Source organism: Caretta caretta, chromosome 7 (assembly GCF_965140235.1).
Source record: "Caretta caretta isolate rCarCar2 chromosome 7, rCarCar1.hap1, whole genome shotgun sequence".
Classification (NCBI taxonomy): Eukaryota; Metazoa; Chordata; order Testudines; family Cheloniidae; genus Caretta; species Caretta caretta.
Window position 1 is genome coordinate 112,234,334 of NC_134212.1, and position 27,248 is coordinate 112,261,581.

Here is a 27,248-nt window from a genome sequence, read left to right on the forward strand (position 1 = left end):
GATAGGCAAGCACATGGTTTAATTGATTTGAAACTAGCTTAGCAACTGCAGGTTAATGAAAAACAAGAAAAATATATACAGATGGGTAATGTGTATCATATATCCCTCCCTCCCCTTCAATTATATATTTTTTCTATACTATTCTATCTTCAGCGTGTGCACAATAGAGCAGTGGCCATTGTTATTTCAACACTAAGTCATTAGCACAATGTAATTCAAGTAACTTACTATGTTCGAAAGTCTCTTCTTTTCCTGTCTTCCACTAAATACACCTGCATCAGTGCACCTTCTCTGCTTGACCACCGACTTTTAAGGTCCCAATACAAAGTAACTAAAGCATACTCTAGCTCACTGAAGCTTATCAGTGAGAAATCTATGAATAGACAAAAGTAACCAATATCATTGACCTCAGTGGATAACTTACAATACATTACACTGCATTTATTTATATTCAACAGGATTGCATTGGACAAATTAGCAGGGAAAAGAACAACAGCTGGTGGTAGATTAATGGAATGCAAATCTGATTGTTCAGTAAATAGGACAGATAATTGCCACGATCAGCAATAGGAAAAGGGGGGATAATGCAGAGTCTCTATAGCTGCTATGGCATTTGCTGCCATTGCTGTTCTATGACTCTATTGCTCTCACTGCTGCCATGATTGCGGTCTTAGCCCCGCCTCTGCTGCTGCTGTCATGATGACAGCATCTGCTCCTGTCCCTGCTAGTGCTGCTAGAACTGCGATTTTAGACTCTCTTCTGCCCTTTACTGATATTCCTTTTGTCACGACTACTGCTGCATGTTCCTCTAGCTGACAAACTGAAGAAGAATTTTAGGGAAGGTAGGGCTTTCCTGTGGGTAGTGATGGAAAGGGGATTTTTTTCTTCCTCCATGTTTAATATTTTTCATGTCTTTTTTCATCACTTTGGCTGTTATTGTCAGGTTTGATTCTTACTCATTTCCCCAAGCCTCCCTCCTCTGATTTTTTTTCTTCCAAAATGAATAATAGCACAAAGTAAGTATGACAGCGTTCCTTTTAAAGACGTTCCTACTTTGAGTATTTGCCCCAGTTAGAGACCTCAGCAATGAGCAATGGCATAGGTGAACTGATGCAAACCCCTAATGTGGACATGCAAAGCTACTATAAACCGCCATTGGACTGGTGGCAGTTTTCCACAATTTCAAACTGGGGTAATGTTCCCTGGTGAAAATCAAGGCTTATTGAGTTTTGCCTGTCTGCACTAGGATAACATATACAACTAAGCTAGTGGGTGTAATCCCGAGCCTAATTCAGAACAAAAGAATAAATGAGAATGATCAAACAGAAATGCCAGTTTTGCCATTTATAGAATTTTTTTTTCAGTTTCCTCCACGCCTGAACCAAGCCCTCTCCCTTCATCCTTTACTTTCTTCCCTTGTGTCTAAATGATGACTCTAAATGCTGCTGATCTCTTGGGGCTTTATTCAGACTAAAGAGTCCCGCACAGCTGAAGAGCCCAGGGAAGTTCCATGATTTTGCCTGACTCCAGACCTGCACAGGCTGCTTCTTGTTCCTCTCGCTTGGAAGCAACTGCATAACAGCCCTTTCCTTCCCTTGTGGAGATTGTGGGCCAGATCATGGCCCTTGGCTGCATCCCTTTTGTGATTGTCAGGAACAATATGTGGTCTCTTTTCCAGGTGTTTGAGGCATTATGACTCAGGCATTATGACTTGGCTGGAGATGGCTGTGCTCTGGTCACCCCTGGCTGAATGAGCAGGTGCCCAAGAGGCTCATTTTAGCTGGCATAACTTAGAGCAGTCCTTAGCCTGAATGCCAATTCAACACCTCCATCACACCACAAAGTTAAGACCCTGATTTAGAAGAATGCAAAAGAGACTTTGAACCATCTCTCCACCTCCATCCCAGGTCCTCCACTGAATGCAGTTTGATCAGATCCAGGGATCTGGCCCTGTGAGTCCACTCACTTCAGCACCCTAGGGAAGTGCTGATTATACTCCATGCCACACTGAATAGGGGACTGGGTGGTTAATCCACAATTGACTGGCAGGCAGCTAGGGAGAAACTGACTGTCTAGCTCATATGTCTTATAGACTGTGTCCCAGCCAATAGCTTTGTATGAGTCTAGAGCTCTCAGAGAGCTGAGACAAGCCACTCTCCCTTGAATGGTCCCTTAGAACACAACTACTTATTCTAAACAATCTGTTCCAATTTGTAGTTAGCTGTGATGCTCAGAGTACTTTCCCAGACCTGAAGAAGAGCTCTGTGTGGCTCAAAAGCTTGTATCTCTCGCTAACAGAAGTTGTCCAGTAAAAGATATTACCTCACCCACCTTGTGTTTCTAACATCCTGGAACCGACTCAGCTCAAACTACACTGCATACATCTGGAACTCTCAGTCAGTAAGGGACCCTCCTCTGATCACCTCTCATACTCATTTCCTCCTTGCTTCAGCACAGTCATCAGATGAGCTGGGGGGAAGTTCCCCCACAATCATTGTGGTAGGTTCCTGGACCTCTACTGCTCCCTTCTCTGCTCCCAAGCAGCACTTCTTCCCACATATCAGGTTCTGTTTCTACCCACCCTGCTTCATTATCAGGCAACCTTTCCCTGAATAGGTCAGCTAGTGTGTAGTTGAGGTACTTGCATTCTAACACTTAAAGCTGAGATATTAAAAAATAGGACCCAAAGTTAGGCTCATAGGGAGGGATTTTCAAAAGCACCTAACTGAGTTAGGAGCCTAAATTCCATTGGGAACTTTTGAAAATCCCATCCTGGAACTTTAAAGGAACTTCTGAAGTAACTTGGGAACTTTTTACCTCTTCCATTTTATTTTATTTTATCATTTATAAATATTTTTATTAAGGCAAAGTTACAATAAAATGCTAACATACTACATCATACATTACTTACTATTATTTATTCAGGATAATTGTCAAATAATCTAGCTAAAGATTCTGGGTTGCTAGCTGGGGAGCCCTCCTTCCCTGAGAATGCTAAAATGACCAAAATTCTGAACAACTATCCTCTTTTTGGCTCTTTTCTTGTGTACATACTTGATGTGAAAGCTTTTCCATTACAAAGACAGTCCATCTTGTACTACAGTACAATTCCATAGGAGGAGAAGTCACATTTTTTGATCAAGTGCAATACAAAGTCTTGCTGGTAACAATAAAAAAGTTATCATTCTGTTTAAAATGTAAATCCTTTACTGGAGCATGAAGTAAGCAGGTCAGGGGATCTCTAAGAAGCTGGCATTGGGGCATAAGATGAATCTCTTTAATAATTTCTTTTCAAAACCATCTAATTCCTGAAGTCAGTGGGAACTGCTGAATGCTCAGCATTTTTGAAAATCAAGCCACCCACTTTGGTAACCAAATATGGACTTAGGAACATGTGGTTGGGGTCCTGGTTTTGAAAGGTTTAGCTTGTGTTCTCCATTCATTGTATAAATTGGAGGACTTCTCGACCTTGCCTGCTGCTGCAGGTAGAATTCATCCTTTGGACTTCAGCTTCTCTCTCCATTTTGATATGCACACTCTGCTTCCACTATAGGAAAGACAGTTTTGCTGCTGAATATAGTTTTTTCCTTTTGTGTGAAAATTAGTAAAGCTGTTTTAATTTATTTATATTTGCCCAACGTTTTTAGGCATTCACTTTCCATGTGAAACTTTTCACAAAGCTCTTGATACATGTTAACAGCTTTGTTGTATAATGAAATGTCAGTTTTGCCAACAAGCCGTCTTTGGAATGTCATTGTAGCATTAAAATATTTGTTTGGAAATTTCAAAATAATACAGCTCAGAGCTGGCCCTGTAGTTACATTTTATAGCAAATATGGTTGTCTAAATACAAAAAGTCAAAGAACAATAGGATAGTATCTGGCATAGTCACATAAGACATAATTAGATTATTATAATGTACTGTCTTAAGATGTCTATTACTAAATTGAAATCCAATTATAGTTTTATGGCATTACTGAAAAATGTTTGGATATTTTGCTTGTCTTTGTGAAAGATCATTTCCTTTTAGTATCTGCTCCACTCATATCAGACTAATTTTTCCAAACAAATTTGACCTTAGTTATCTTGGAATCAGTCTTATGTTAAATAAAACATATTTTAATTTTTCATATCCACGACTAAGTATGTTTCTTAGCATTTGAAAGATCGCATGAGAAAATAATTTACAAAATAATCCTTTCAATTATAAACATTTGTACATATAATATAGTTATGCCATCTTAATAAAATAAGAACATACTCTGTTTCACTGGTGTAAATCTGGTGAAACTCAGTTGAGCTCAGTAGAGTTCTGTGGATTTACGCCACTGTAAGTGAGAGAAGAATTTGATCCCTGATGTTCATATATAGTGAACATTAAGCTAGCTTGTCTAGAAAAAAATATCTGGGGCCAAATTCTGGTCTCAGTTGAAGTCCATGGAGTTATTCCAGATTTACACTGAGAGCAGGTCTGGCCCCTACTTTACAGTAATGGGCACCACTACAGATATAAAGCAGTTGTTAGTGTGCAAAGAGAAGGGCTTAGGTATTTCCTGTACTCCTGCCGTGAGAATTCAAATGCTAAGTTTAAATAATGTATGAACCTCAGATTTTTATAATTGATCATTGTATGATTTATACGGAGTAATTAGAATTAGGTTGAGAGAGAATTTTCAAAAGCCAGTTTCCTGTTAGCCAAAGCCATTAAATAACAGTAAGCTGCCAAAACAAAAATTAGGTGGGAACATAGCCACAAAGTTCAGAGTGTCTGCCCTGTATCTGATTTATAACAATCCTCATTACATCAACGTTTACAATACCTTCTTATTTGTAACCATAAGGACTGCTTGACTAAATCTAAAGTTTATTTTTCATGTGATTGTTTAAAATCTAATCAAACGTAACTGAAAAACTGCAAAGATTTAGTGTATAACAAAAGTAAAAGGTGCAGAAGGTTGAAAAGGTTAATTAAAAATATAATGATTGCATTTGCTGAGAGAGAACTATTAATTACTTCACATCATGTGACTTGGAAACCGTTGATGATAGATATAAATTTTCAGTGGTGTAATATGGTCTGTGTTTTTTTTTAAAGCATACCTGTAACAGGAAAGGATAGGTATGGTTCATAGCTGATCTTGGAACCATTTTTGATTAGGGTTCATTTTTTAAAGAATTAGCAAGGATTTAGCCCCATATTTAGAAGAGCCTACGCCAGTGTTACAGCAACAAAATTCCCACTGAAGAGAATGGGAGCTTTGATTGAAAAAGGATGTCAGGATTTGGCTCTTCAATATTTCTAGTCTTCCAATTTTGCCCCAGCGGAGGTTTGCTTACAGCTTAATGCTTAATGGGGTTGTAGGTATGGGAGAAAAAGGGGCAGTAGAAAATTCACATTATGTAATATAATCTTTCTGAAACAGTGTGTATGATCAACAAAGTGAATTCTCATGTGTCAACAAGCACATTTAAAGGTACCACATCACTGGGAAAAGGAAAAAGAAGCTTGAAGGATCATTTACAAGGGTCACAACCTTGTATTATCTGATTTGCTATTATATTCATGCATGCTTTATTGGATTGGAACATAAATTTGAAAAATAGTGAGATCAAAAAGGATTGCAATACTAGAGCAAAGAGCTGGAAGCTTTTTCTTGTTTTATTTTGCTGGGGCAGCACTTTAGAGCGAGCCCATTATAAGAGGGAGAACAGTAGTTATGTTAACATGGTAATTAATCAAGGCTGAGGAAAAGAGGAAACAAGTTGTGAATTCAATTCTGCAGTAATAAAAAGAAATGTTGAAAGTTACCCTGTAAATTGGCAAGATTTTGGTAAATGGTCTCGCACTGTGTCTTGTGAACTTTGTGTGCAGTAAATCTCTTATCATGCAGACGATGTACATTGTAATATTTTCACATTTTATTCTGTATAACTGCATGCACAATTTCAGTCTTAATTCTGTCCACTTAGTATCTGACTAAATCAAATAATATATTGAATGGAATAGCTGGGCAGCATATGCAGTAACATCGGGTCACTTTGAATAGTCCAGGGGAAATTAATTAGAAGAGCTCAGCTGAAGCCTTGGGTCTGAGCATTCCACACCACAAAACCAGCCCCTGATTCAGTACAGTGCATGAATTGTATATGGAATGACCGGAGATCTCTTCTCCAGAGGGATTTATTTTGTATAAGGTCCTTCTGATGCATAATTCATTCCAGATGCTAGTGTTGTGTTACACATTAGGAGGAACTTCACATCCTAAATCCCTCTAGGTTAGGGTTGAAATCATTGGTGCGATACGTGAGAAACCATGACTGGATCAGTTAGCAGCTTCTACAAGTTTCTTTGTTTAGCAGCTTCTAACTCTGGGCAGGTCTACACTACAGAATTGCTTTGGGGTTACTATGTTGCTGGGGGGTGCAAAAAAATCCACACCCTGAGCGATGTAGTTATACTGACCTAAATGCCAGTGTAGACAGCTTTATGTTGGCAGGAGAGCTTCTCTCACTGACATAGGTACCACTTTTTGCAGAGGTGGCTTAAGTACGCTGATGGGAGAGCTCTCTCTCATCAGCGTAGAGTGTCTTCATTAAAGCGCTGCAGCTATACCGATGCAGCGTTTTAAGTGTAGAGCTGCCCTTTATCACTGTATCTCTCCCTCTCTGTATAAGACACCTTGGGGGGAAGAGGTAAAACTAGGAATAATGGGCCAAATTCTTCTTTCAGTTACACGGTTGTAAATCCAGACTAATTTCTAGTGAATCTAATGGATTTAACCAAGCTTTACTCTGGTGTGACTAAAGTCAAAATTTGGTTCAAAACCTGTATTCTTCAATAGTGCAAAGAGAATTATGTTTCCATATAAGCCTTCATTCTGTTCATAGCAGGGACTAAAAGGTGATCGTGCTCCAATGGAAATATGAACAAAGGCTTTATGGGCTTGTCCCGAATCTTTCAGGACAGTGGGAATTTTTGCATTGACTTTAATTGGAGTACAGTCAAGACCTAAATGAGCACCGGTAACTTTTAAGCATTAGCTATGTTGGGATTCCTCCCCAGACCTTTTCCACTTGGCATATCCAGAATACTTCATCCGGTTCTGGGAGAACACTTTATCCAGTTTTCTGTAATCCAATAAATCAGTTCCACGTTGGATTTGTTGCTGAGATTCTTTGACATACAGTCAAACTACTCTTGAGTTTATCAGGTTCAAGTGTAGGGGATGGGTACAGGGTACAAATCCAAAGTACAAAATCATTAATCAGCTTATATACACATTGTAAAACAAACTGCCGCATGCGCCTTCGACTCCACATCATGTCCTGCACTCTGTGATTGGCTCATTAGGTTTTGTAGCCAAGCCCCATTCTAGAGCATGAGCTGTTCATGTGTTGCGTTACATTCTAGCCACAGATGCAAGCTATCACATATTGCTTACCATCCTATAATCCCTTTTTTCTACTAGCTACATCTTTTACAAATTTACAGGGCTACAAAGCTATTGTAAATTCATGCCTTGTTCATTATTCTGGGCCAAGCACATGAAACAGAGTTAAAAACTATATTCAACTTCATTGTGCAGTGATAAGTCTCCAGACCCTTGTTTCCTCTGCTTCCTTACCCTCCAGATTGCAGGCTAAAACAAAGGGGGCATTATGTAGACCATGGGCATATCCGGTGTTGCCAACTCCTACAGTTTTAACATGAGTCTGGTGACATTTGGTGCTTTTCTTAAAGCCCGGCTCCAAGAGACCAGTGATTGTGTGAGAATCTCAGCTTTATTTTTTTAAGGTAAGTTTCTAGCCCTCAGGGTTTCATGCAGAAAAAGCATGAAAATGTGACCTGCATGTATATCTAAAGGCTGAGAAACGAGAAGACAAATAGAATCCCAAAATTCTAACATCCCATGATTTTTAAAGCCAGTCTCGTGATTTTTGGAGACTTGACCCATTATTTCTGCGCACTTGGGATTGGCAGTACATTATGTCCGAAGAGATGATGGTTTATTTGCCACCCTTGCATGCCACTGACAAGTGTCCCTTCACACTCCCTTCTCCGTCCTTATTCCTTCTACAAAATATGAGTAAATTGGTGCTGCAGTAGCAGCACCTTAATTAATGCAGGATCAGATTCTGCTCCTTTACTTATCCTGTTGGACAGTTTCAACCTTTGGCTTCTACATGCAGAGCTGTGCCACTCTTCTATGCAGGAACAAGCCCAGGTAGTCACCAATAACATTTCACAATGTTTCCTTTCACCTAATTAACATTTACCGCAAAGATCGCAGTATTCCCTGTGCTAAGTACACTGAATAGCCTCATAATGCTAATTACTTGCAAAGTGCAATTGTAATTTTAATGGCAACCACTGTAAATTGCTGTTTATGTACTGTAAGAAAATTAAAATCTAAGTTTTGTTTATTCTAAAATTAATTTTGATACTTAGATTATCTGGTTTTTTTGCAAAACACATCTATCAAAGGCAGGGAAATGATCTCAAATGTCCTTTGAGTTTGGTGGCAAAAATTTTAATAAGGGGCCCCCAGGATCTACGGAGCTCCTCTTCAAGCACATCACTGAGTTAATGGGCATTCTAGAGTCAACACCTTCCTGGACAGCCACAAAGCTTCACTATACACAGACTGAAAACTAGATGCAAGAAGGATGAAAGACGGACAACATAGGGAAAAGGGAAGGATTTTCTGGCCCGAGTTTGTGATACCTGTAATAATGATAAAGAAAGTAAGATGTAAACTATTTGTCTTTTAAACCTAAAATGTATTACATAGTTAATATCCGACAAGAGTCAGATTACTGCTTGTCTTCATAATTTGCATTTCATAAAACAGAGACTAGCTGAAATTGTGGCCTTAAATGTTACTACCATGCAAATAAACTGCAAGAACTTTTACAGTAAGTACTGTGCTAACTGTTTGTACCTACCAAAGGAGTGAAGAATAATTACATGATACTTTCACAATGTAAAATAACACATAAGTAGGCTCAGTTTGTAAATTTTAAATTAAATGTACATGATTTAAAGGCTCAGGAAAATCTGGCATTCATGAGCATGTTTGATTTATATGTTCATATTCAATGCAAACACTGTTGATTCTGATTGCATACCAGTGTATGACTCTAGTGTAAGTATTCATTTCAAAAAAGTTGACTATGTACAATATTGTGATAAATATACTCTAGCTGGGTTCACAAGTAGCAAAATAGAAAGGGCAAAAGGCAATTGGCAAAATTCAGACTGTTGCAGCCTTAAAGTAAAAAAGTAATCTCTGTGCTATATTGAGAGGTGACACAGAGTAGCGTAAGTTACATGTTGGATATAAAATGTATAATGCATATGAGTAAGTGTAAATATCACAGTAGCTTTCTGAACAATTTCTGCCAAGTGCGACTTTCACTCAGCATAACTTTCACCACCGTTTTATTATCACTGCATTTGGCTTATGTACTTTAAGAAAATCATTAAAAATGTCACTTTTGATTTTTTTTTGTCCCCCGAGGTCCTAATCTTTAAAGCACTTTTTAATTTCATAGCAGCATTTACCATATTTTGGACCCTTAATAAAATCATATACATGATTGTAAACAAAGATGTGAACATACTGCTCTATTGTATCTTGCTTATTTTTAAATAATTCTTTAGACTATAGTGAATTATATGTTTGTGTTGGCATGTATCAGTTCCGAACTCATCCACAAATTCATACCAACTGATTATCCTAAGACGTCCTAATTTAAACAGTTTGGTATAACATTTGCCTTCCAGGCACAAATAAGCATGTAATTACTCTGTAATCACGTCGTAATTAGTATGTACTATGCATATATTGCATAATTATATGCCCTACAGATGATGTGGTAATTATACTTGGATTTAGCATATAATTCTATATGCAGTATCACAGAGAAAAAACTTTGAGTTTAGAGTAAAGGTTATAATTATATGCTAATGTAGTACAATATTTTAACATTATTATAATGTTAAGATTATCCAAAAACCAAACATTTGAAAGTGATGAAAATCGTTCTTATAGTTAGACATGCAACCTGAACTCTGTGGTGCTGGCTACTGTCTCCTCCATGGCAATATTGGCATATTTTGGTTTAGTATCTGTTCCAAGGACTTTGGAATAATTAAAATTATGTCCTTTTAATTAAAATATTATATATTCTATGGACCTGTCACAACTTGCTTCATCTGCATATGGAATTAGCTTTTCAAAAAACTATAATCTCTTGCTATTTATATAATTTTATGGCTCCATCCCCGTAGTATCTGAGCACCTCAAAAACATTAGTTTATCCTTACATATCCATCAGATAGGGAGCTATGTTATCCCCATTTTACAGATGGGAAAGTGAGACACAAAAAGATTTAGGTGACTTGCCCAAGGTCTCACTGTAAGCCTGTCAGAAAGTTGGGAATCAACTTCAGATCTCCTAAGATCCAGTCCAGTATCAAACAAAAAACCTCCCTTCCTCTCTGAACTAAGTATACATGGTCTGGTGTAATATGATTTGAGTGATAGGGCCTGATTCTAATCTCACTTGCACTAGATCAACACTCTTTTGTTTCCAGTGAGTGTAAGTCAGATCAGAATCAGGCTAGTGATGCTGAAGGCCAATTTCCAGTCCAGTGGTATAAATCCAGAATAACTCCAATGAAATCACTGCAGTTCTGGATTTACACTACTGTAAGGGAGATCTGAAGTTGGTCTCTGTGGTCTGTATCTTGTGTTATGTTTTGACTATACGATCTCTCATCTAGATCTAGTGTTTAAACTTCAGACATTGAATGTAAGACCTGATTGGTCCCTCTGGTTTATAGTGGAATGTTGTATCTGTCCAAGTTTTGTATTTTATGAGGAGGATAAGACACAAACAATGGTAATCTATTTACTAAACAGGAAAGTGGGATGAAGAAAGGCTTGGAATGTGCAATGTAAAATTATTCTTCTGTGACTAGAACATATAGCTGGACTGGAAATAGATCAAGTGTTTGCTACTTTTGTGTTGGATCAGGCTTCAGAGATGTAGGTATGGGAGATTGTAGTATAATGCGTTGTTTATTTGAATCATACTGCCACTGAGTGACTGACCCTATAAAGGCTGATGAGTCTCAGCCCCACTTGTGCCACAGTCAACGCTCCTCCCCTGGTGCGGGGAAATGAAGAGGGTCATAAAAACAACAAGGAGTCTGGTGACACCTTAAAGACTAACAGATTTATTTGGGCATAAACTGGTAAAAAACAACAACACTTCTTCAGGTGCCACCAGACTCCTTATTGTTTATGTGGATACAGACTAACACAACTACCCCCTGAAGAGGGTCATGTGACCCAATCATGCATTTGGAGTAGAAAAGGCTCTGATAGAGGAGAGATTTCAGCAGCAGCCTGGAGAAGGCTGCTGTGGGTTTCAGGAGCAGGAAGGCTCCTCTTCCAAAGTGGAATGAAAGCAAATTCATAAATATCCCAGAATTTTGTCCAGCTCTACCTCGGAGTAGCTTGAAAGACTCCAGGCAGTAAGACCCGGGGAGGATGAATATATGAACTCTTGAGTATTTTATTCTGGAACTACATATGGTAATAAACCAGTCCAAGCTATTGACTACAAGAAAGCCTTTGTGAATTACTGAGGAGCCCTGAAACTGAGGCAGGGATGCTGCAGGCCACCCATGCTCTGGATGCAGTGACCCTATTACAGTTTAAGAACTTGCAACATTGTTTTGCTGTTCATGCTTGCAATTGAAATGATGCATAATGGGGAGTTATGACTGTTTCTTGGATCTGCAATGTTGGGTGGGTCCTGACTATTTATGGCAATTAAAATTATTTGTCGACCCCTAACTCCAATTTTCTTCTTTGTCAAATGGTTGGGTTTTTGAAAATTTTAATATTCAGATAAATTCTACTAAATTTGCATAATTCCTTACAACTTTCACACTTACCTTAATGAAGTTTTTAGTCTGTACTTTTCCATAGTTTTGTATCCTTGTGTTAGCCTGTGTCTTTAACGCTGATTGTAACCTCCATCGAGTTTGTAAGGTTCAGGATGCACCTATGGTCCTTTTAAGATTATCTTGCTTGTCCTGTAGAGGTGAGCATGGAGTTTACAAGATGTGTAGGATGGGCTTACAGAGCTCATACGTGGTTCACTGCACATGCTAACCTTTCAAGTTCTGTGGACTGTGTACCTTGTAAACAATGTATTAGTAAGCATGTAGTCTGTAAATTCTGCAGAATGAGCATATAAACTTTTTACAGGTTGGGAAGTATGGTTGTTGATATGGTTATTGAATGGTATTTATAGAGTTTTTGGAGAACTGACTAAACAGTAACCTGTGTCTTCACTGTCTTCTTTCACAGTCGACAGTTTTTCCATGTTGCAACTCCATTGATTTTAATGGAGTTACACCAGGGATTAATTAGCCCAATATGCTTTTACTGTATTTGTTTTACAGGGAAGATAAAGTGCAATGCTACTGACTTTAGTCATCCTTCATTTTCCACCATTATAATTTTAACATATGCTCATGCACTTTCTCTCTCATTGAATTATGAGCCAAAGAAGCATAAGAGGTGGACACGTTTTCTGGCAGCCAAGATTTCTTAGCTGACAAATATATGCTCAAGGTCTCATTAACCGTGAAATAGATACAAACATTGTAACGCAATATAAACCTGATATATTTCTTATTTTTTACAGTGGAGCCAGCACTTTCAAAGGGGAACAATTGTTTGGATGCAGCAAAAGCCTGTAACCTAAATGATACCTGCAAGAGGTTCAGATCTGCTTATATAACCCCCTGCACCAGCAGTACATCTAATGAAATCTGCAACAAGAGGAAGTGTCATAAGGCTCTCCGTCTATTTTTTGACAAAGTTCCCCCAAAGCACAGCTATGGGATGCTCTTCTGCTCCTGTCGAGACATAGCCTGTACAGAAAGGAGACGGCAGACTATTGTTCCTGTGTGTTCGTATGAAGACAAGGAGAAACCAAACTGCTTGAATTTACAAGATTCCTGCAAGAAGAATTACATCTGCAGGTAAGATAGTACATGGCAGGGAAGTGATTAATGAGGTAGCAGGGAGAACCTTTGGAGCTGCTGAAATTGCCAAGACTCCAAATCAGAATTTCCACTGGGAACAGGACAGTTGGGGCCGGGGGGACTTGACATCTTCAACTGAACAACAAAAGTCTGCATCTGGTTACAGTATATGTCTTCTCAGAAACTGTAACTACTCACTACATGATGGAATGATCTTTTACCCCCCTAGGAAAGATATAAAAACAGAAAGCTGTTTCCTACAAAATTTTGTTGGAAACCTTTCCTTTACGTGTCTTCATGAAGTGATGACTTAGAATATTTTTTTCATAACTGACAAGCTGCAAGAGCTGATGGGAAATTTTAATAATAATTGAACACTCTAACACTGCTTATGAATATTAGTGTAACTGTTAGTGGATAAAAGCCATAGCCAGGACCTTATTCACAGCCCTAGCATGCAGGTTGCTCACAGGGTTTTTCTGCACTGTCTGGGAATCCTCCCTCTCAGGCTTTCAGAGCTGCAGTAGGCTTGGGACTGTTTTGTCCCACCTCGGTATCCCCACAGATATTTGTGTTTGACTGATGTATTCGTAGTTGTTGATTCACTGGTCCAGCTCCCAGCCCTCTTCCTCCTCTGTGTACCTGGGCAGTGGGTGCCCCCAGAGGACATAGGTTTCCTGGGCAGAAGGGGTCCTCATGCCCTGAGCAAGCTCCCTGCACTGGTTCTGCTGCACACAGGGCCTTCTATACCTCTAGGAAACCTCGTACTGCCAGTTACATTCTGTATGTTTATATTAGAAAGCCATTGTACTAATGCCGTATTTTAAAAGTTATAAAAGTTAGATTCTCATTAATTGCCAGTGGATAGGTCCCAATGTGTATTACCCAAATGTTGTGTATTAGCAATGAAAACAAACATTTTAAGAAGTCAAGGATACTGTAGTAAATTATTTGAGTGTGTTTCATATATATTTTGACTGCCCTGGAGTATATTTTGTAGAAATAATTAAGATTTAATATGATTATGTGGCCTCACTGTAGTATTCTACTATTAAACCTTTGGGCTGGATCCTAAAGTGTGCCTGAGCTCTGCTCTGTGCACCTGAGAAGGTGGCATAAATAGCCTTCTTCCCTCTCTGTCCTTGGAGAGGCAAAGGGGCCAAATTGGAATAGCCTATGGTCTGCTCTAAGTTGTGTCAGTTCCAGTTGGAGTCATTGTGGATAGTTCTCTGAAAACATCCACTCAGTGTGCAGGGGCAGTCAAAAAAGCTAACAAAATGTTGGGAATCATTAAGAAAGGGATAGGTAATAAGACAGGAAATATCATATTGCCCCTGTATACATGCATGATATGCCCACATCTTGAATACTACTTGTAAATGTGGTTGCCCCATCTCAAAAAAGATTTATGGGATTTGGAAAAGGTTCAGAAAAGGGGAGGCCAAACAAAAATGATTAGGGGTATGGAACGGCTGCCGTATGAGGAGAAATTAATAAGACTGGGACTCTTCCACTTGGAAAAGAGACGACGAAGGGGGGGATATGATAGAGGTCTATAAAATCATGACTGGTGTGGAGAAAGTAAATAAGGAAGTGTTATTTACTCCTTCTCATAACACAAGAACTACTTCGTAGGCGGCAGGTTTAAAACAAACAAAAGGAAGTATTTTTTCACATGACGCACAGTCAACCTGTGGAACTCCTTTCCAAAGGATGTTGTGAAGCTCAAGACTGTAATAGGGTTCAAAAAAGAACTAGATAAATTCATGGAGGATAGGTCCATCAGTGGCTATTAGCCAGAATGGACAGGGATGGTGTCCCTAGCCACTGTTTGCCAGAAGCTGGAAATGGGTGATAGGGGATAGATCACTTGATGATTACCTGTTCTGTTTATTCCCCCTGGGGCACCTGGCATTGGCCACTGCTGAAAGACAGGGTACTGGGCTAGATGGATCTTTGGTCTGACCCAGTATGGCTTTCTTATGTTGTAATGCCCCCCACAGAGCCATTCCAGCAGCTCACCGTCCCCAGAATGCAGCACACACTCTTCATCACGGGAGCAGGGAGTGAGTGGCATAGAGCAGGCTACATCAGCTTTTCAACACCCAAGGATTCCTATGCAAGGAAAATCTCCAGCTGCCTGTTAAGGTTAAGGTAGCTTTTGGCCCCTCTGCCATACTACTGGAGCCAAGGTTCTGGCCTCTACTGGAAAATGGGGCAAGGCCACTGATTCTGAGAATTATGATCTGTAGGGACTAATGGACTAAGAAGTAGAGAGGGTTCTCTATTCTAGTTATAATAACTATTTGCATTCAGAAAGTACATGTTCACCAGGTTCTCAAAATGCTTTCCCAAGGTTATTTGCCATGATTTTAACCCTGGGTAATAGGGTTATATTATACCCATTATATTGATGGATAAAATAAGGAACAGTTAAATGACTTGCCCCAGGTTACATAGTAAATCACCAGTGGAACCAGGAATAGAATCCAAGAGTCTTGACTTTCAGGCATCACCACACAAACACATTGCTTCCTGTTAGGAATATGTACTTACAATACAGTATGTGCAAGGGGAGTGGAAAATTGTGGGGGGAAAAAACGTTACGTTTCACTGGCCTCTAGCATATCCCATTAATGGGAGACTTAAATCCACAGACTTCTTCTTGAGCTCTTGTCACCATTGAGTGGACAGTATCATACTTGAGTAAATGTACAGTGAACCTCTTCAAAAGTTCCACCATTTTTGATTGATTCTAGAGTTTTCAGTGACATGGTACCCATCTAGAGGAGACTAAAACTAGAAATGGTAATGTCTTTCAGAACGGTCTGAGTCCTTATGGGCATCCACTGTAATTTGCTCCACTGCCCATATATGTTCTGTTTTACATCTTAATATTTAATTTTGTTTTTTACTATTTTGATAAGCAGAACAGTTATTTTTGTTAGGATGAAATGTCCATCTCATAAATTGATTTGGATTTGATGAGATTAATGTGGTGATTTAGTCTACCCGCCATATTGCCAGGCAGAATTGATTTTTTTATTATTATTATTTATTACTATTCATAAGCCATCCCTGATAAATGTGATTCAAGGCTTGATCTGATTCCTGTCCCCAGGGACTTATTCCAAAGCCTCTCTTGGCAGCTACTTCCACTGCCCAAACTGTTCTCAGTTATGGGGCCAAATGCTACCCACACTTAGTCCCTGAGCTGAATGTCTCAGACAGGGTCAGGGAAGAGTTCTTTCTCCAACCCAGTGGCTTGACACTGTGCACTGCTACTATACCTTACAAACTGGGTTTCCGTGCATCCTGTATGTTTAGGCTTGTGGATGCACATAGTCCTAGAACACCTGGCTTCCTGTCCTCTACCTCAATCCCAAGCCCCTTCTTCCTTGTGCATGGCTTCTCTAGAGTTCCATTCTGCCTGCCATACCTCCCTGAGCAGCAGAGCAATGGTATTTCCACAGTATTTTCAGCCAAGGTTCCACTGCATTCAGTGCCCGTGGGGTGGATTTATCCCATAAAGATTTTCCTATTACTTACGCTGCAGCCGGGAATATTTAGTGTAAGTGCTGCCATTACTACTTCTGTGTTTGTTGTCAGCTCTGGTCAAATGTCGTCTCAGCAACTAAGTTGTTCAATAGTATTTTATTTAATCAGATTTCATTAATCTTGCCCTGATTTTATGCCTTTTATATTACATCACTGCACAATCCAGCTTGGTAAAAATTGCAATTACCATTGCCCAAAGCTACAACCAGCGCTAAAATGAAAATTGATTTCTTACCAGGTTTCCTATTGCGTTCCTTTGCATACAAATGTCAGTTCAGAAAGTTTGGGCTCTTTTCTGGCTCAGGGACCCATTGTTTTGGGGTGTGGGTATGCAGAGGTACAGCACTAGTGTGGAGCACACTGATGGCATTGTGGGAGCATACCAACGTGCAGCAGCACTTCTGTCTCCTTTCTGGAGGTACAAAATGTCTCCTCCCTTCCCAGTTGCAGATGACCAACTGGTGAAGACAGTCATGCTTGACCCACCCTCCCAGGCATTGTGGGGACTGATACTGACATTCCCTGACCATGGACTCATGGAGAGCAATACCCAATCTTATGGCTGCTCCATATGTATGTGGTGGAGTACTCTTCTGTCCCTCCTTCTCTGGCCCCTCTATACAGAGCCAGCCATAACTGTCCCCATGTCTAGTGACATGGTAGTAGCAGGCTTTTTCAAGTACCTTCACGTTTTTTTCTTCTCCCAGCAGACTGGGAAGAAAGGCAACAGCTCCCCACTGCTAGTGTTGAGATCCAGCAATACCCAGTCCATGTAGTGGTACCAGAGCCTAAATTAAAATAATTTAAACCCATGGCCTTTAAGCACTTTTTTCTGACTCCAAGGTTTTTTTGTTTTGTTTTATTTTGAAGGTAGAAGGAAAAAATAAATGAAGTAATACTTACAAGCACATATTTTAACCACAGTGAAATCCTCATTTGCGAAGAGTTGTTTATTTGCGTGTATATCACGCATATTTAAGCACTTTCAGTATTATTCAGGACACTGGCACATCCTTTTCTCAAAGGCCTCCTAAAATGCTCTCAGACTGTTTACATGGACAGCATTTATTAATACAAATGTTTGGGCCTGCAAACACTGATGCACAAAATATCTAGTTACTATACACAAATATCTATTTACATGCTTAGTTTTGGACATCTTTGAAAATTTCACCCTAGCTATGCAGAACACTGAATCTGTCATAAAAACAGGATAAGTACAGGAAAACAACTGGGCCAAACTACAGATACTGTCAACCCATTACTGAGATGATAGGTTAATTAACTTAATTTCCTTCTTCATTGTTCAGAAATGTACATAATCAGCTAGACAAAATAAACTTTTGAACCATGGAAAGAGGGACCAGAAATGTCAGTAAATGCAGATAAGGTCTGGTTTATGTAAAGAATCCTAATTTTCAGTAAATGGCCATGATGTCTTAAAAAAAAATGATCAGGATATCAAATAATTTTTTTTGTTACCACCTACCTAACTGCTACCTCTCCTTGCACTACAGCTCATGTACAAGTTTGAAACCCAGTCTTTCAGGCATGCATTAAAAATGTTAATACTAAAAATGAGCATTGGTAACTTCTTATTCATGTTGATAAACAGATCTTCTAAAGACAGTCATCATGCTGTCTGAAGCTGTCTAAAACAGTGTGTGGTCCTGGCACAGTTAAAACATCAAAGGAACCCTATTTTATGACTGCTTGAATCACAAATTGAAACTAGTATGTTTTAGGACATCATTTTGCTTAGCCAAGAACGGCCATACTGGGTCAGACCAAAGGTTGATATAGCCGAGTATCCTGTCAGCTGACAATGGCCAATGCCAGTGCCCCAGAGGGAATGAACAGAACAGGCAATCAGCAAGTGATTCATCCCCTGTCGCCCATTCCCAGCTTCTGCCAAACAGGCTAGGGACACCAACTCTGCCCATCCAGGCTAATAGCCATTGATGGTAGGGTTGTCAGGTGTCTGGTTTTGAACTGGAACACCCAGTTGAAGGTTCCCTGGCGGCTCCAGTCAGCACTGCCGACTAGGCAATTAAAAGTGCAGTTTGCAGTGCTGCAGGTCTAAAGCAGGCTAATGCCTATCTGTCCTGGCACCGTGCTGTGCCCTGAAAGCAACCAGCAGGTCCGGCTCCTAGGCAGGGGGGCCACAGGGCTCCACGCACTGCCCCCGCCCTGAGTTCCGGCTCCACACTCCCATTGGCTGGAAACTGTGGTTAATGGGAGCTGGGGGGCAGTGCCTGCAGGGGTTGGGGAGAGAAGCAGTGTCTGTGGGCAAGTGCAGCGCGCGGAGCCTCCTCCTCCCTCCCACCTAGGAGCTGGAACTGCTGACCGCTTCCAGGGCACAGCGTGATGCCAGGACAGGCAGGGAGCCTGCCTTAGATCTGCTGCGCCACTGACCAGGAGCTGCCCGAGATAAGCCTGCTCCCCAAACCCCTACCTCAACCCGCAGCACCCTCACATGCCAAATCCCTCTGCCTCACAACCCCTACTGCACCCCAACCTCCTCATCCCCAGCCCCACCCAAGAGCCCTCACCCACTCCCACACCCCAACCCCCTGCCCCAGGCCAGTGAAAGTGAGTGAGGGTGTGGGAGAGTGAACCACCAAGGGAGGGGAAATATAGTGAATGGAGGGCGGGGAAGGGGCGGGGCTAGGGTATTTGGTTTTGTGCGATTAGAAAGTTGGGAACTCTAATTGATGGACCTGTCCTCCATGAATTTATTTAGTTCTAGCTGAAGGACACTATGCCACATTTCTGCTGCAGTTATAATCTACAGTATCTCAAGACATTGTTTTCCTTATATAATGAAAGTGTCTCTATTACTTGGGCTTTTTGAATAATATAGGTTTTGATTAGGTGCACCTTCCAAATCATTAATAAGGTTCTAAGCAGAGTAAAAGTGAATTGGATACATAATTTATTAAAAGAACAGAAAAGTCGCACAATATTAATCCATTCATACTGTACAATAAAGATCTGAAGAGAATTGGGAATATAGTAGAACAAAATAAGTCAACTCTTGTTAAAATAAGAATAAATTAAAGAATGTAAGTTTCTTATCCTCTATACCTACCATACTCAAAATGGTCAAAGAAAGCAGTTTGGCTGATTTTTAATTGGAAGCAGCCAAAAAATAATTCTTGACTTGTTTCAGAAACTAGATGCTTTTTCCCCCCCTTAAAATAAATGAATTATACATCATATTTAAAGATCAGGTTTTGCAGTATTGTAATTAGCACCTCAGTGGTGATTAGGACTATTTGGTGTTATAAAAAATAAAATAGCCAAGTAATTTATATGCCCATGCAGCACCTAATTTAAACAGTATTTTTCCCTGATATGCATTGCATATTGTGGTACCGTTTTAGTGACTATAAACAAATGTCCCATTGCATATCTATGGACTGGTCCTTTCACATATAGGAAAAACTTTCCTCTCTGAACTCGCCTGTGTGGAACAGCTTCAGAATATGCAATAAAAAATATGCAGAGAGGATCAGAGAAGAGAAATATTTCCTAAATGTATAGTATATCTACACTATGTCCATGCACAATAAATACTTTACAGCTTTCATATATTTGGTGCAAGATATACTAATGGGGCTTGATGCTCAGACATCTGCTCCCAGTTGTAGATGAACACACCTGCACGCACTGTTTGGTGTTCCAATGTCTGCAGTTGCAGGTCACGATTCTGTGGTGTAGAAGCATAAGTCTTAAAATTTTGGTTTCAACAACCCATTCATGCAAATTAAATTTTGCATGTGACAGCTCTGTGATCTGTACGCACAAGTATACAAATTTTAACTGCAGATGTGCAAGTGTGTGTTTGTGTGTGCGTGTTCGCATGCATAAAACTGTGCACACAAAATGGAGTCTGGAATCACTAAAAATCAGATGTTATATTTCTTAGAAGTCTGAAAAAGTTAACACAGACTGTAATGATTATTTTTAAGTCCTTTACAGACTTAAGAAGTATTATTTACCCAATAAAGGAGCTACTACATCTATACCCAGCTTCTACAAGACATGTGCAAAACTGCAAGTGCATTTTGCATGCACTGTTTGAAAACGTGGGCTTTAATATGTAAAGTGACATTGAAGGTTTGTTTCTGTAGTACTTGGCATTCAGAACTCCTATTCCAGTAATCTGAGCGATCTCAGTGCGTATGAAAGGATCAGACATTTAGCAAACTAGGAAATTTCCTGCAGACCATGTCCCCTCATGAATATGGTGCCCTGGGCAGCATTGTCTTCTAGTGGCTTCTTAAGCACTGTGGAGATGTTTGTGTGTAGACGTTATGGTGGTAGGGAATCTTTAGTTCCATCCTGTCCCTTTATTCTCCTGGTGCAAGGGTAATGGAGTCTAGCAGCTTGAGCGTTCTTAGGGTACAGCTTTAATGAGAATCAGGGATGTGCGCTCTGGTGGATTTTGATAGCTTCAGGGGAGGGAAAAAGGGGTGCTTATTCTTTCCTCATATTTTCTGTGTTTTAGAAGCAAAATGGGAAAATGAAAGAATCTGTTTCTTTCTCAGTTCTCCTACCCTTTATCTTTCCTCTTCCCTTTCTAGATTTCCCCATAACTATTAAGCCGCCTCATATCTCACTATTGCTATCTATCTGCCACGTTATTCATTCTCTCGTATATACTCTCAAGTCCTCCCCCAGCTGTACACCATTTCCTGTATTTTCTTTTCGCCCTCCCCCAGAATCCTGCCAAGTCCATCCCTCACTTATAGTGGAAGGGAGGAGAGCAGAAGCATGGATGTCAGCATCCCGTCTGGGCTGGTATCCCATGCTGGTATGGGTGCAGCTGGTTTGCTAGGCTGACCAAATGCCCACTGTCTCAGACTCCATATGGATCTAACTATGTGTGGGAGGGGTCGCTTACGAGGGTGCTCATTGGGAGTTTTCATGGAGGACAAGGTAACAGCAGATTGTCACTGTGAAGTCTAGAAAGTCAGAGTCAGCACGAAGCAATGGAAAAACCTCACTAACATGGCTAAGAGCTCTCTTTGTTTCGAATATCACCAGGTTGACTCGTCACTGGATTTTGTGGTCTGTTACCATCCAGTTTTTAAGTTCTCAGCTATTTTTGGCTTTTTTACACACACTGCTTTAAAAATTACAACCAGGTGACAGCAGAGGCATTCAGTTACTGGTGATTGTATTATAGACCCGGAGTGGTCTCTGCAATGCATATATATATATATATATGTCCATTTTTCACTCGCAGCTGGCTGGCAGCTGTTTCAGGTGGTTAGTCTGCTTTGGGTTTTGCAAACTGGGACCCCACAGTAGTTTATGTAAAATTGTCTGGGACCAGACCTGAAAAAAGGGACATTCCTGATTATCCTACACATCAATTCCTGATTATCCTACCCTACTTAATACAAAAAAAAAAAAGATTGTTTTCAGGGGGACCAGAAGCTAGTTTGTTTTGTGGGGGAAATAGGGTGGGTTTCCAGAAAATTTTTTTGCTAGCCTGGCAAAAAGTGCTAATGCAGGTTCTGCAAAATAATCAAAAACCCACTAAATTAATGAGAAGTTAAGACTGAGCTATTTAATAGTGCAAAAGTCAGGAAACAGTCAGAGAGGTAAGGTCACCACTGTAATGTCAATTTTACCCACTTGCACATATTCATTACAGCAACGTCTTTAATGAGCAGCCTATAATAGGCTTAGGATTACTTTGTTTTTAGTAAACATAGTGTGTTTTACATTTCTTGCCTTTGAATGTCATTTTTGCAAGCCTCAAAACTAATCAACCAATTTTCAGTTGTTCTCTCATTTGTATATAATTCAACATAGACATGAACAATCCTTTCCTAAAGTGTGGCCAGAAATCCCTTTGGAATTTAACAACAAAACATCCAGCAAAACAAAAGAAAACAAAACATCCTCCTTCCCTAAGTGCACAGAACTGTTTTTGAGGTGCTAAAATCTGGCTAACCATTCCTCATTTATACTTTCTATGTTCTGCTCAAGAGGGTATTGAGGATTAGAAGCCTGTTGGATGATTGACAGTCTGGAGTGATGGAGCCCCTCTAAACAGCAAACAAGAATATAGTAATTATACAAATAGCTCAGATCTATCTTGCTGCCAAAACTTTCATACAACTCCTTGCTTTACAGCCAGGAGATCCTCTCTCAGATTCGTTTCGTGCTTTAAGAAGCAGCAACTAGATAGTATCTTCCAATTGAGGTCTTTTGTCAAACAATTCTGAAATTTCGGAGAAAAAGACTGTTCAGTCAAGTAGAACTTTTCAGGGATTCCTGAAACCCTCAGTAACCAAGGGAAATGAGTGTAGTTCTCCTCTCCCTGTACTATAAAAAATAAAAGTTATATGTCTTAACATGGTCAAAGAACTATTCGATTTCTGCCAACTTCTGTTTTGTAAGATGTAGCTTTGGTGATGTCTCTGATACTGCTCAAGTCCTGCTATTACTTTTAGATTATTTTTCAGTATAAAAGCTAACAGTAGCATTCAGTATTCATTGTTACCTGTCTGCAGTGTCCCCACAAAATGGAAAGAAGGACTGAACTGAGTGGACAAACATACAGTGATCGTCAAATGATTTGGGATACAAAAGATTGTACTTAGTATCCCTAGTATATCACTGTGTCTGAAAAGGTCACTTTTTTGTTTAAATCGGTGATGCAAGAATACTGCCTTTTTATTACTTCTACATGGAGTAAAATAGGGATGTAGACTGTAGGTTAGAATCTTAATTAAAGGAAGTGGAGTTGCAACAGTTTGAATTTGGCCCATTTTGTTTTGTTTCCTCATCACAGTAGGAACATTAAGCTGCTTTTTAACGTTACATACTGCGACATAGAAATCATAAAAAGAAAAGGAGTACTTGTGGCACCTTAGAGACTAACCAATTTATTTGAGCATGAGCTTTCGAAAGCTGTCTGCAGTTTCCACGGTATGCATCCGATGAAGTGAGCTGTAGCTCACGAAAGCTCATGCTCAAATAAATTGGTTAGTCTCTAAGGTGCCACATGTACTCCTTTTCTTTTTGCGAATACAGACTAACACGGCTGTTACTCTGAAATCTGTTAAAAGTAAGTAAAACATTTTGAGTGAGATCAGTTCTGAGTTAGCTAGTTTAGTAGTTCCAGATGTTTAGTTCTGGTTGTTTGGCTCACCCGTTGGCTTCCGGGAAAGTGGGACCCACAAAGGTGACAGTAAGCAACCTTTATGCCCCGGTGATCCTTGGACTGATAATTGCTGGATCAGTCCTGAAGAACATCCTAGAGCAGCTTCAGGACTAGTTCAAGGTGTACTAGTTTCCTACAGTCCCGCAGGGATAGCCAGAGTGCAAAAGCACTCTGGCCACCCTCCCTTTTCCCCAGTCACACCTGCTTTGCCAAAAGAGGATGACAGAACTATGTATGGCAGTCCAGTGACACAAGGGATTTCCATATAGCAAGGGAATCCCTAATTGGCTAGTTATGCCAGCTTTCAGGCCTGTGCACAACCAGAGTGACATAAAACAGCCTTAACAGAGCTGAGGATCTACCCCACTATGTTTTCACCAATAGATTTCTCGGTAGACAGTCAATAGATTTCTCGGTAGAAGTACAAGTCAGAAGAGACCATAAATAGGTTTTAAGAGGGTTTGCACAGTCTCCAAACCATATAATAGTTTCCTGCGGGTCAGCTGCATTGCATTATAATTTACTCTAGTGTTTACAGATGATATTGCCACAGTCTTCTCTCCCAGGTGCTTTGATATTGCATCCATTCAGTGCTCACTTGTGATCCAGCCTTAGATAAATATGTAAGGTCCAGTGGTACACCCAAAGTACTGCAGTTGCATCAATATCCCTGGCTACTTTTTGAAAGAGACAATGGATTCCCTAGGTTCCCAGCCTGTAATTCATAGACACTCCTGGTTGCCCATCTAATGAAGTAAGAACAGCTGCATCCATAAAGGACTAGTTCTTTCTTAAGTAAAATTATTTCAAGAGACACTCTGAAAAGTGGACACCCGTAAACATGATGTAGTCATTTATATTACAAGCCACAGATTAAATAGCATAAAGAAATGAAATGAAAATATACAAAAGCTGCTTTATTAAAAGTTTTATCTAGTGGATTTGTTCATGTTATTGGAAAGCTTTGTTGCAGAGACAGGCTATAAAACTTACAAGCACCCTTTGTCAGGTAAACATAGTCTGAATGCAGTGCCAGATGTATTGGGAGACTTGAGAATGCTGCTTATTTTCAGTGCTTTCATTTCAGATGTTGTACCCTTTTGCTTCAGTCAATTTTGAAATGAACATATTGTTTCCTTAACTATAAAGTTGAAAAAAAATCTTTCTAACCTACAGTTAAAGTTTAACTCATAATTTTGTAGAAGATTCTCAAGCAAGTGTTTTGTTTGCAGTTGGGGAAATAGAAACACATTATATATGTTTAAAGGCAATGCAAGGAAACAGAACTCCACAACACATATTTAATATAGGTTTGATTTCCTGTGGAATGCTTTCCAGATGTTCTCTCAAACAGGCCTCTAGAAAGTATGGTCTGGGGTAATTTTTTGAAAACAGAAAGAAAATTCTGTTTTGTGTCACTGTACCAGAAAATTACTGTTCTAATGCTTTATTACTTTATCCTGTGTCCATAATTTGCACCATATTTTTGAAAATTGTTTTATTACACAGAAAGGTCAGTAGTATAAAATATATGTATTAACCTATTGCAAATAAATCATATTAATTTAGACTCGCATCTGAGAGTGGTAGTTTCTCTTAAGACCCAGTGGAGACATAGTTACCTTAAATTAAAATTTCACTAATACATGATCTTATGGTACTTAGAGGTTTAAACTAACACTGACAATCATTGGATTACAGTTCTGGTGAGTTCTTTTGTCTCGTTGTACCAGACATTGAGTATAAGGATATGTTGTGTCCCAAGTGATTAACCCATGCAAGAGAAGAGGAAATAAAGAAAAATTCCTACACTGCTGACTTGGCTTATCTTGCTTTGCTTAAAATGCAATAGCAAAACATACCAGGAGACAGGGAGTATGTTTGTTGTTTTAGACCAGGGGTTCTCAAACTTCATTGCACTGCAACCCCCTTCTGACAACAAAAATTACTTCACGACCCTAGGAGGGGGGACCGAAGCCTGAGCCCGCCCAAGCCCCACTGTCCTGAGTGGGGTTGGGGGGGCACCAAAGCCTGAGCCCCACCACTCTGGGCAGGGGAGCCAAAGCTGAAGGTCAAAGGCTTCAGCCCCAGGCAGGGGGCCTGCAACCTGAGTCCTGCTACCCAGGGCTGATGCCCTCGGGCTTTGGCTTCGGCCCCGGGTAGTGGGGCTCGGGCTTTGGTTTCGGCCCTGGGTAGTGGGGCTCAGGCTTCAGCCTCGGGCCCCAGCAAATCTAAGTCAGCCCTGGTGACCCCATTCAAAGGGAGTCCTGACCCACTTCGCGGTCCCAACCCACAGTTTGAGAACCCCTGTTTTAGACTAATTGTTACTTAGGAAAAGAAGTATAGCTAATGCAAAAACAGAAAAACACATTTAAATGAATGTAGATATTGTCAATTTTAAAAGTGTATTTTGTATATATGTGTGTTTATGGAAATATTTGTGTTCTAATTGACTTTTTCACTGATATTTATTTTACATAAGATGAAGTAACTTTTTTTTTAAGATAAATTAAATCAGGAATGGGATATCTGTGTGTGACTTAATACATTAAATAAATAATAAGAAAATAGTTGAAAATCAGCTCCTGAAGTCCAAGGTTCTGTATGTTACTTGCAAGAGTAGGCGACTGCCTGTCATCAGCTAATGTGGAGAAACAGCATTCTGTACTCAGCTCAGGGAGGGAAAATGTAAATTCATTTAATCTTCACTGTTTGGCTTTTCTCCCCTCCCCAAAAAAGAAAAACACAAGTAAATATTTGAAGGGGACTCCCTTCCCCCCCTCCCCCAAGTCCCCCCAGAAAAACAAACACTAATTTCTTCTGTAAAGTTAATAGAGCTGCTGGTTAATTAATGTATATAAAGATATTTCATAAGTTTTTAAAAACTACTTAAGACCTGTTAAAATTCATAGTTGTGCCCAACTACCCAGTAGTATGTGTATTTAAATAAGTAAATGTAAGACCAGTTAAAAGCATGGAAGTTTAGAAGTACTGAAGGAAAAAAGTCAGCACAGATGGGTCAAAATAGAAACCACAGGTGCTACTGTAACCCCCCTTTTCTGTCTTTCCTTCTTTCTCCCTCCCCCACTTTTTTCTGGTGTTCAGTCAAAAACTTAATTGCTGTAATTACAGCTGCTGTTTCTACTTGCTCTGAGTTGACCAAACATTCCCTGATAAGGTGGCAGTAGAGGCTTTAGTCACTGTAAGTAAGTAGTTGCTATTTCAGCAGAATAGAGGGAGTGCAGGAAGATAGTAACCATGTTCAGTAGCTGTTTTGAAGCTAGTTGGGAAATCTTTAAGGGCAATCATTCCTGTAAACTCATGCACGGGCGCACACAGCCTTAATTCGAAGCTGAAAGCCCTGACCAATCAATAGTGAGGTCTATTAGGGGTGCAAAACTGGCAGGCATTTTGAGCACCAATCAGATGCTC

At 39.9% G+C, this 27,248-nt stretch overlaps 1 protein-coding gene across 3 annotated transcripts in view; it reads left to right on the plus strand.

Annotated features, from left to right (window-relative positions):
* The window catches only part of GFRA1 (GDNF family receptor alpha 1), a 206,339-nt gene that overhangs the window by 111,549 nt on the left and 67,542 nt on the right, over positions 1-27,248 (plus strand). For all 3 annotated transcript variants that reach the window (XM_048857960.2, XM_048857961.2, XM_048857962.2), the window contains one exon: positions 12,730-13,069. In XM_048857960.2, the coding sequence (XP_048713917.2) occupies positions 12,730-13,069 (340 nt within the window). The remainder of the gene's footprint in view (positions 1-12,729; positions 13,070-27,248) is intronic.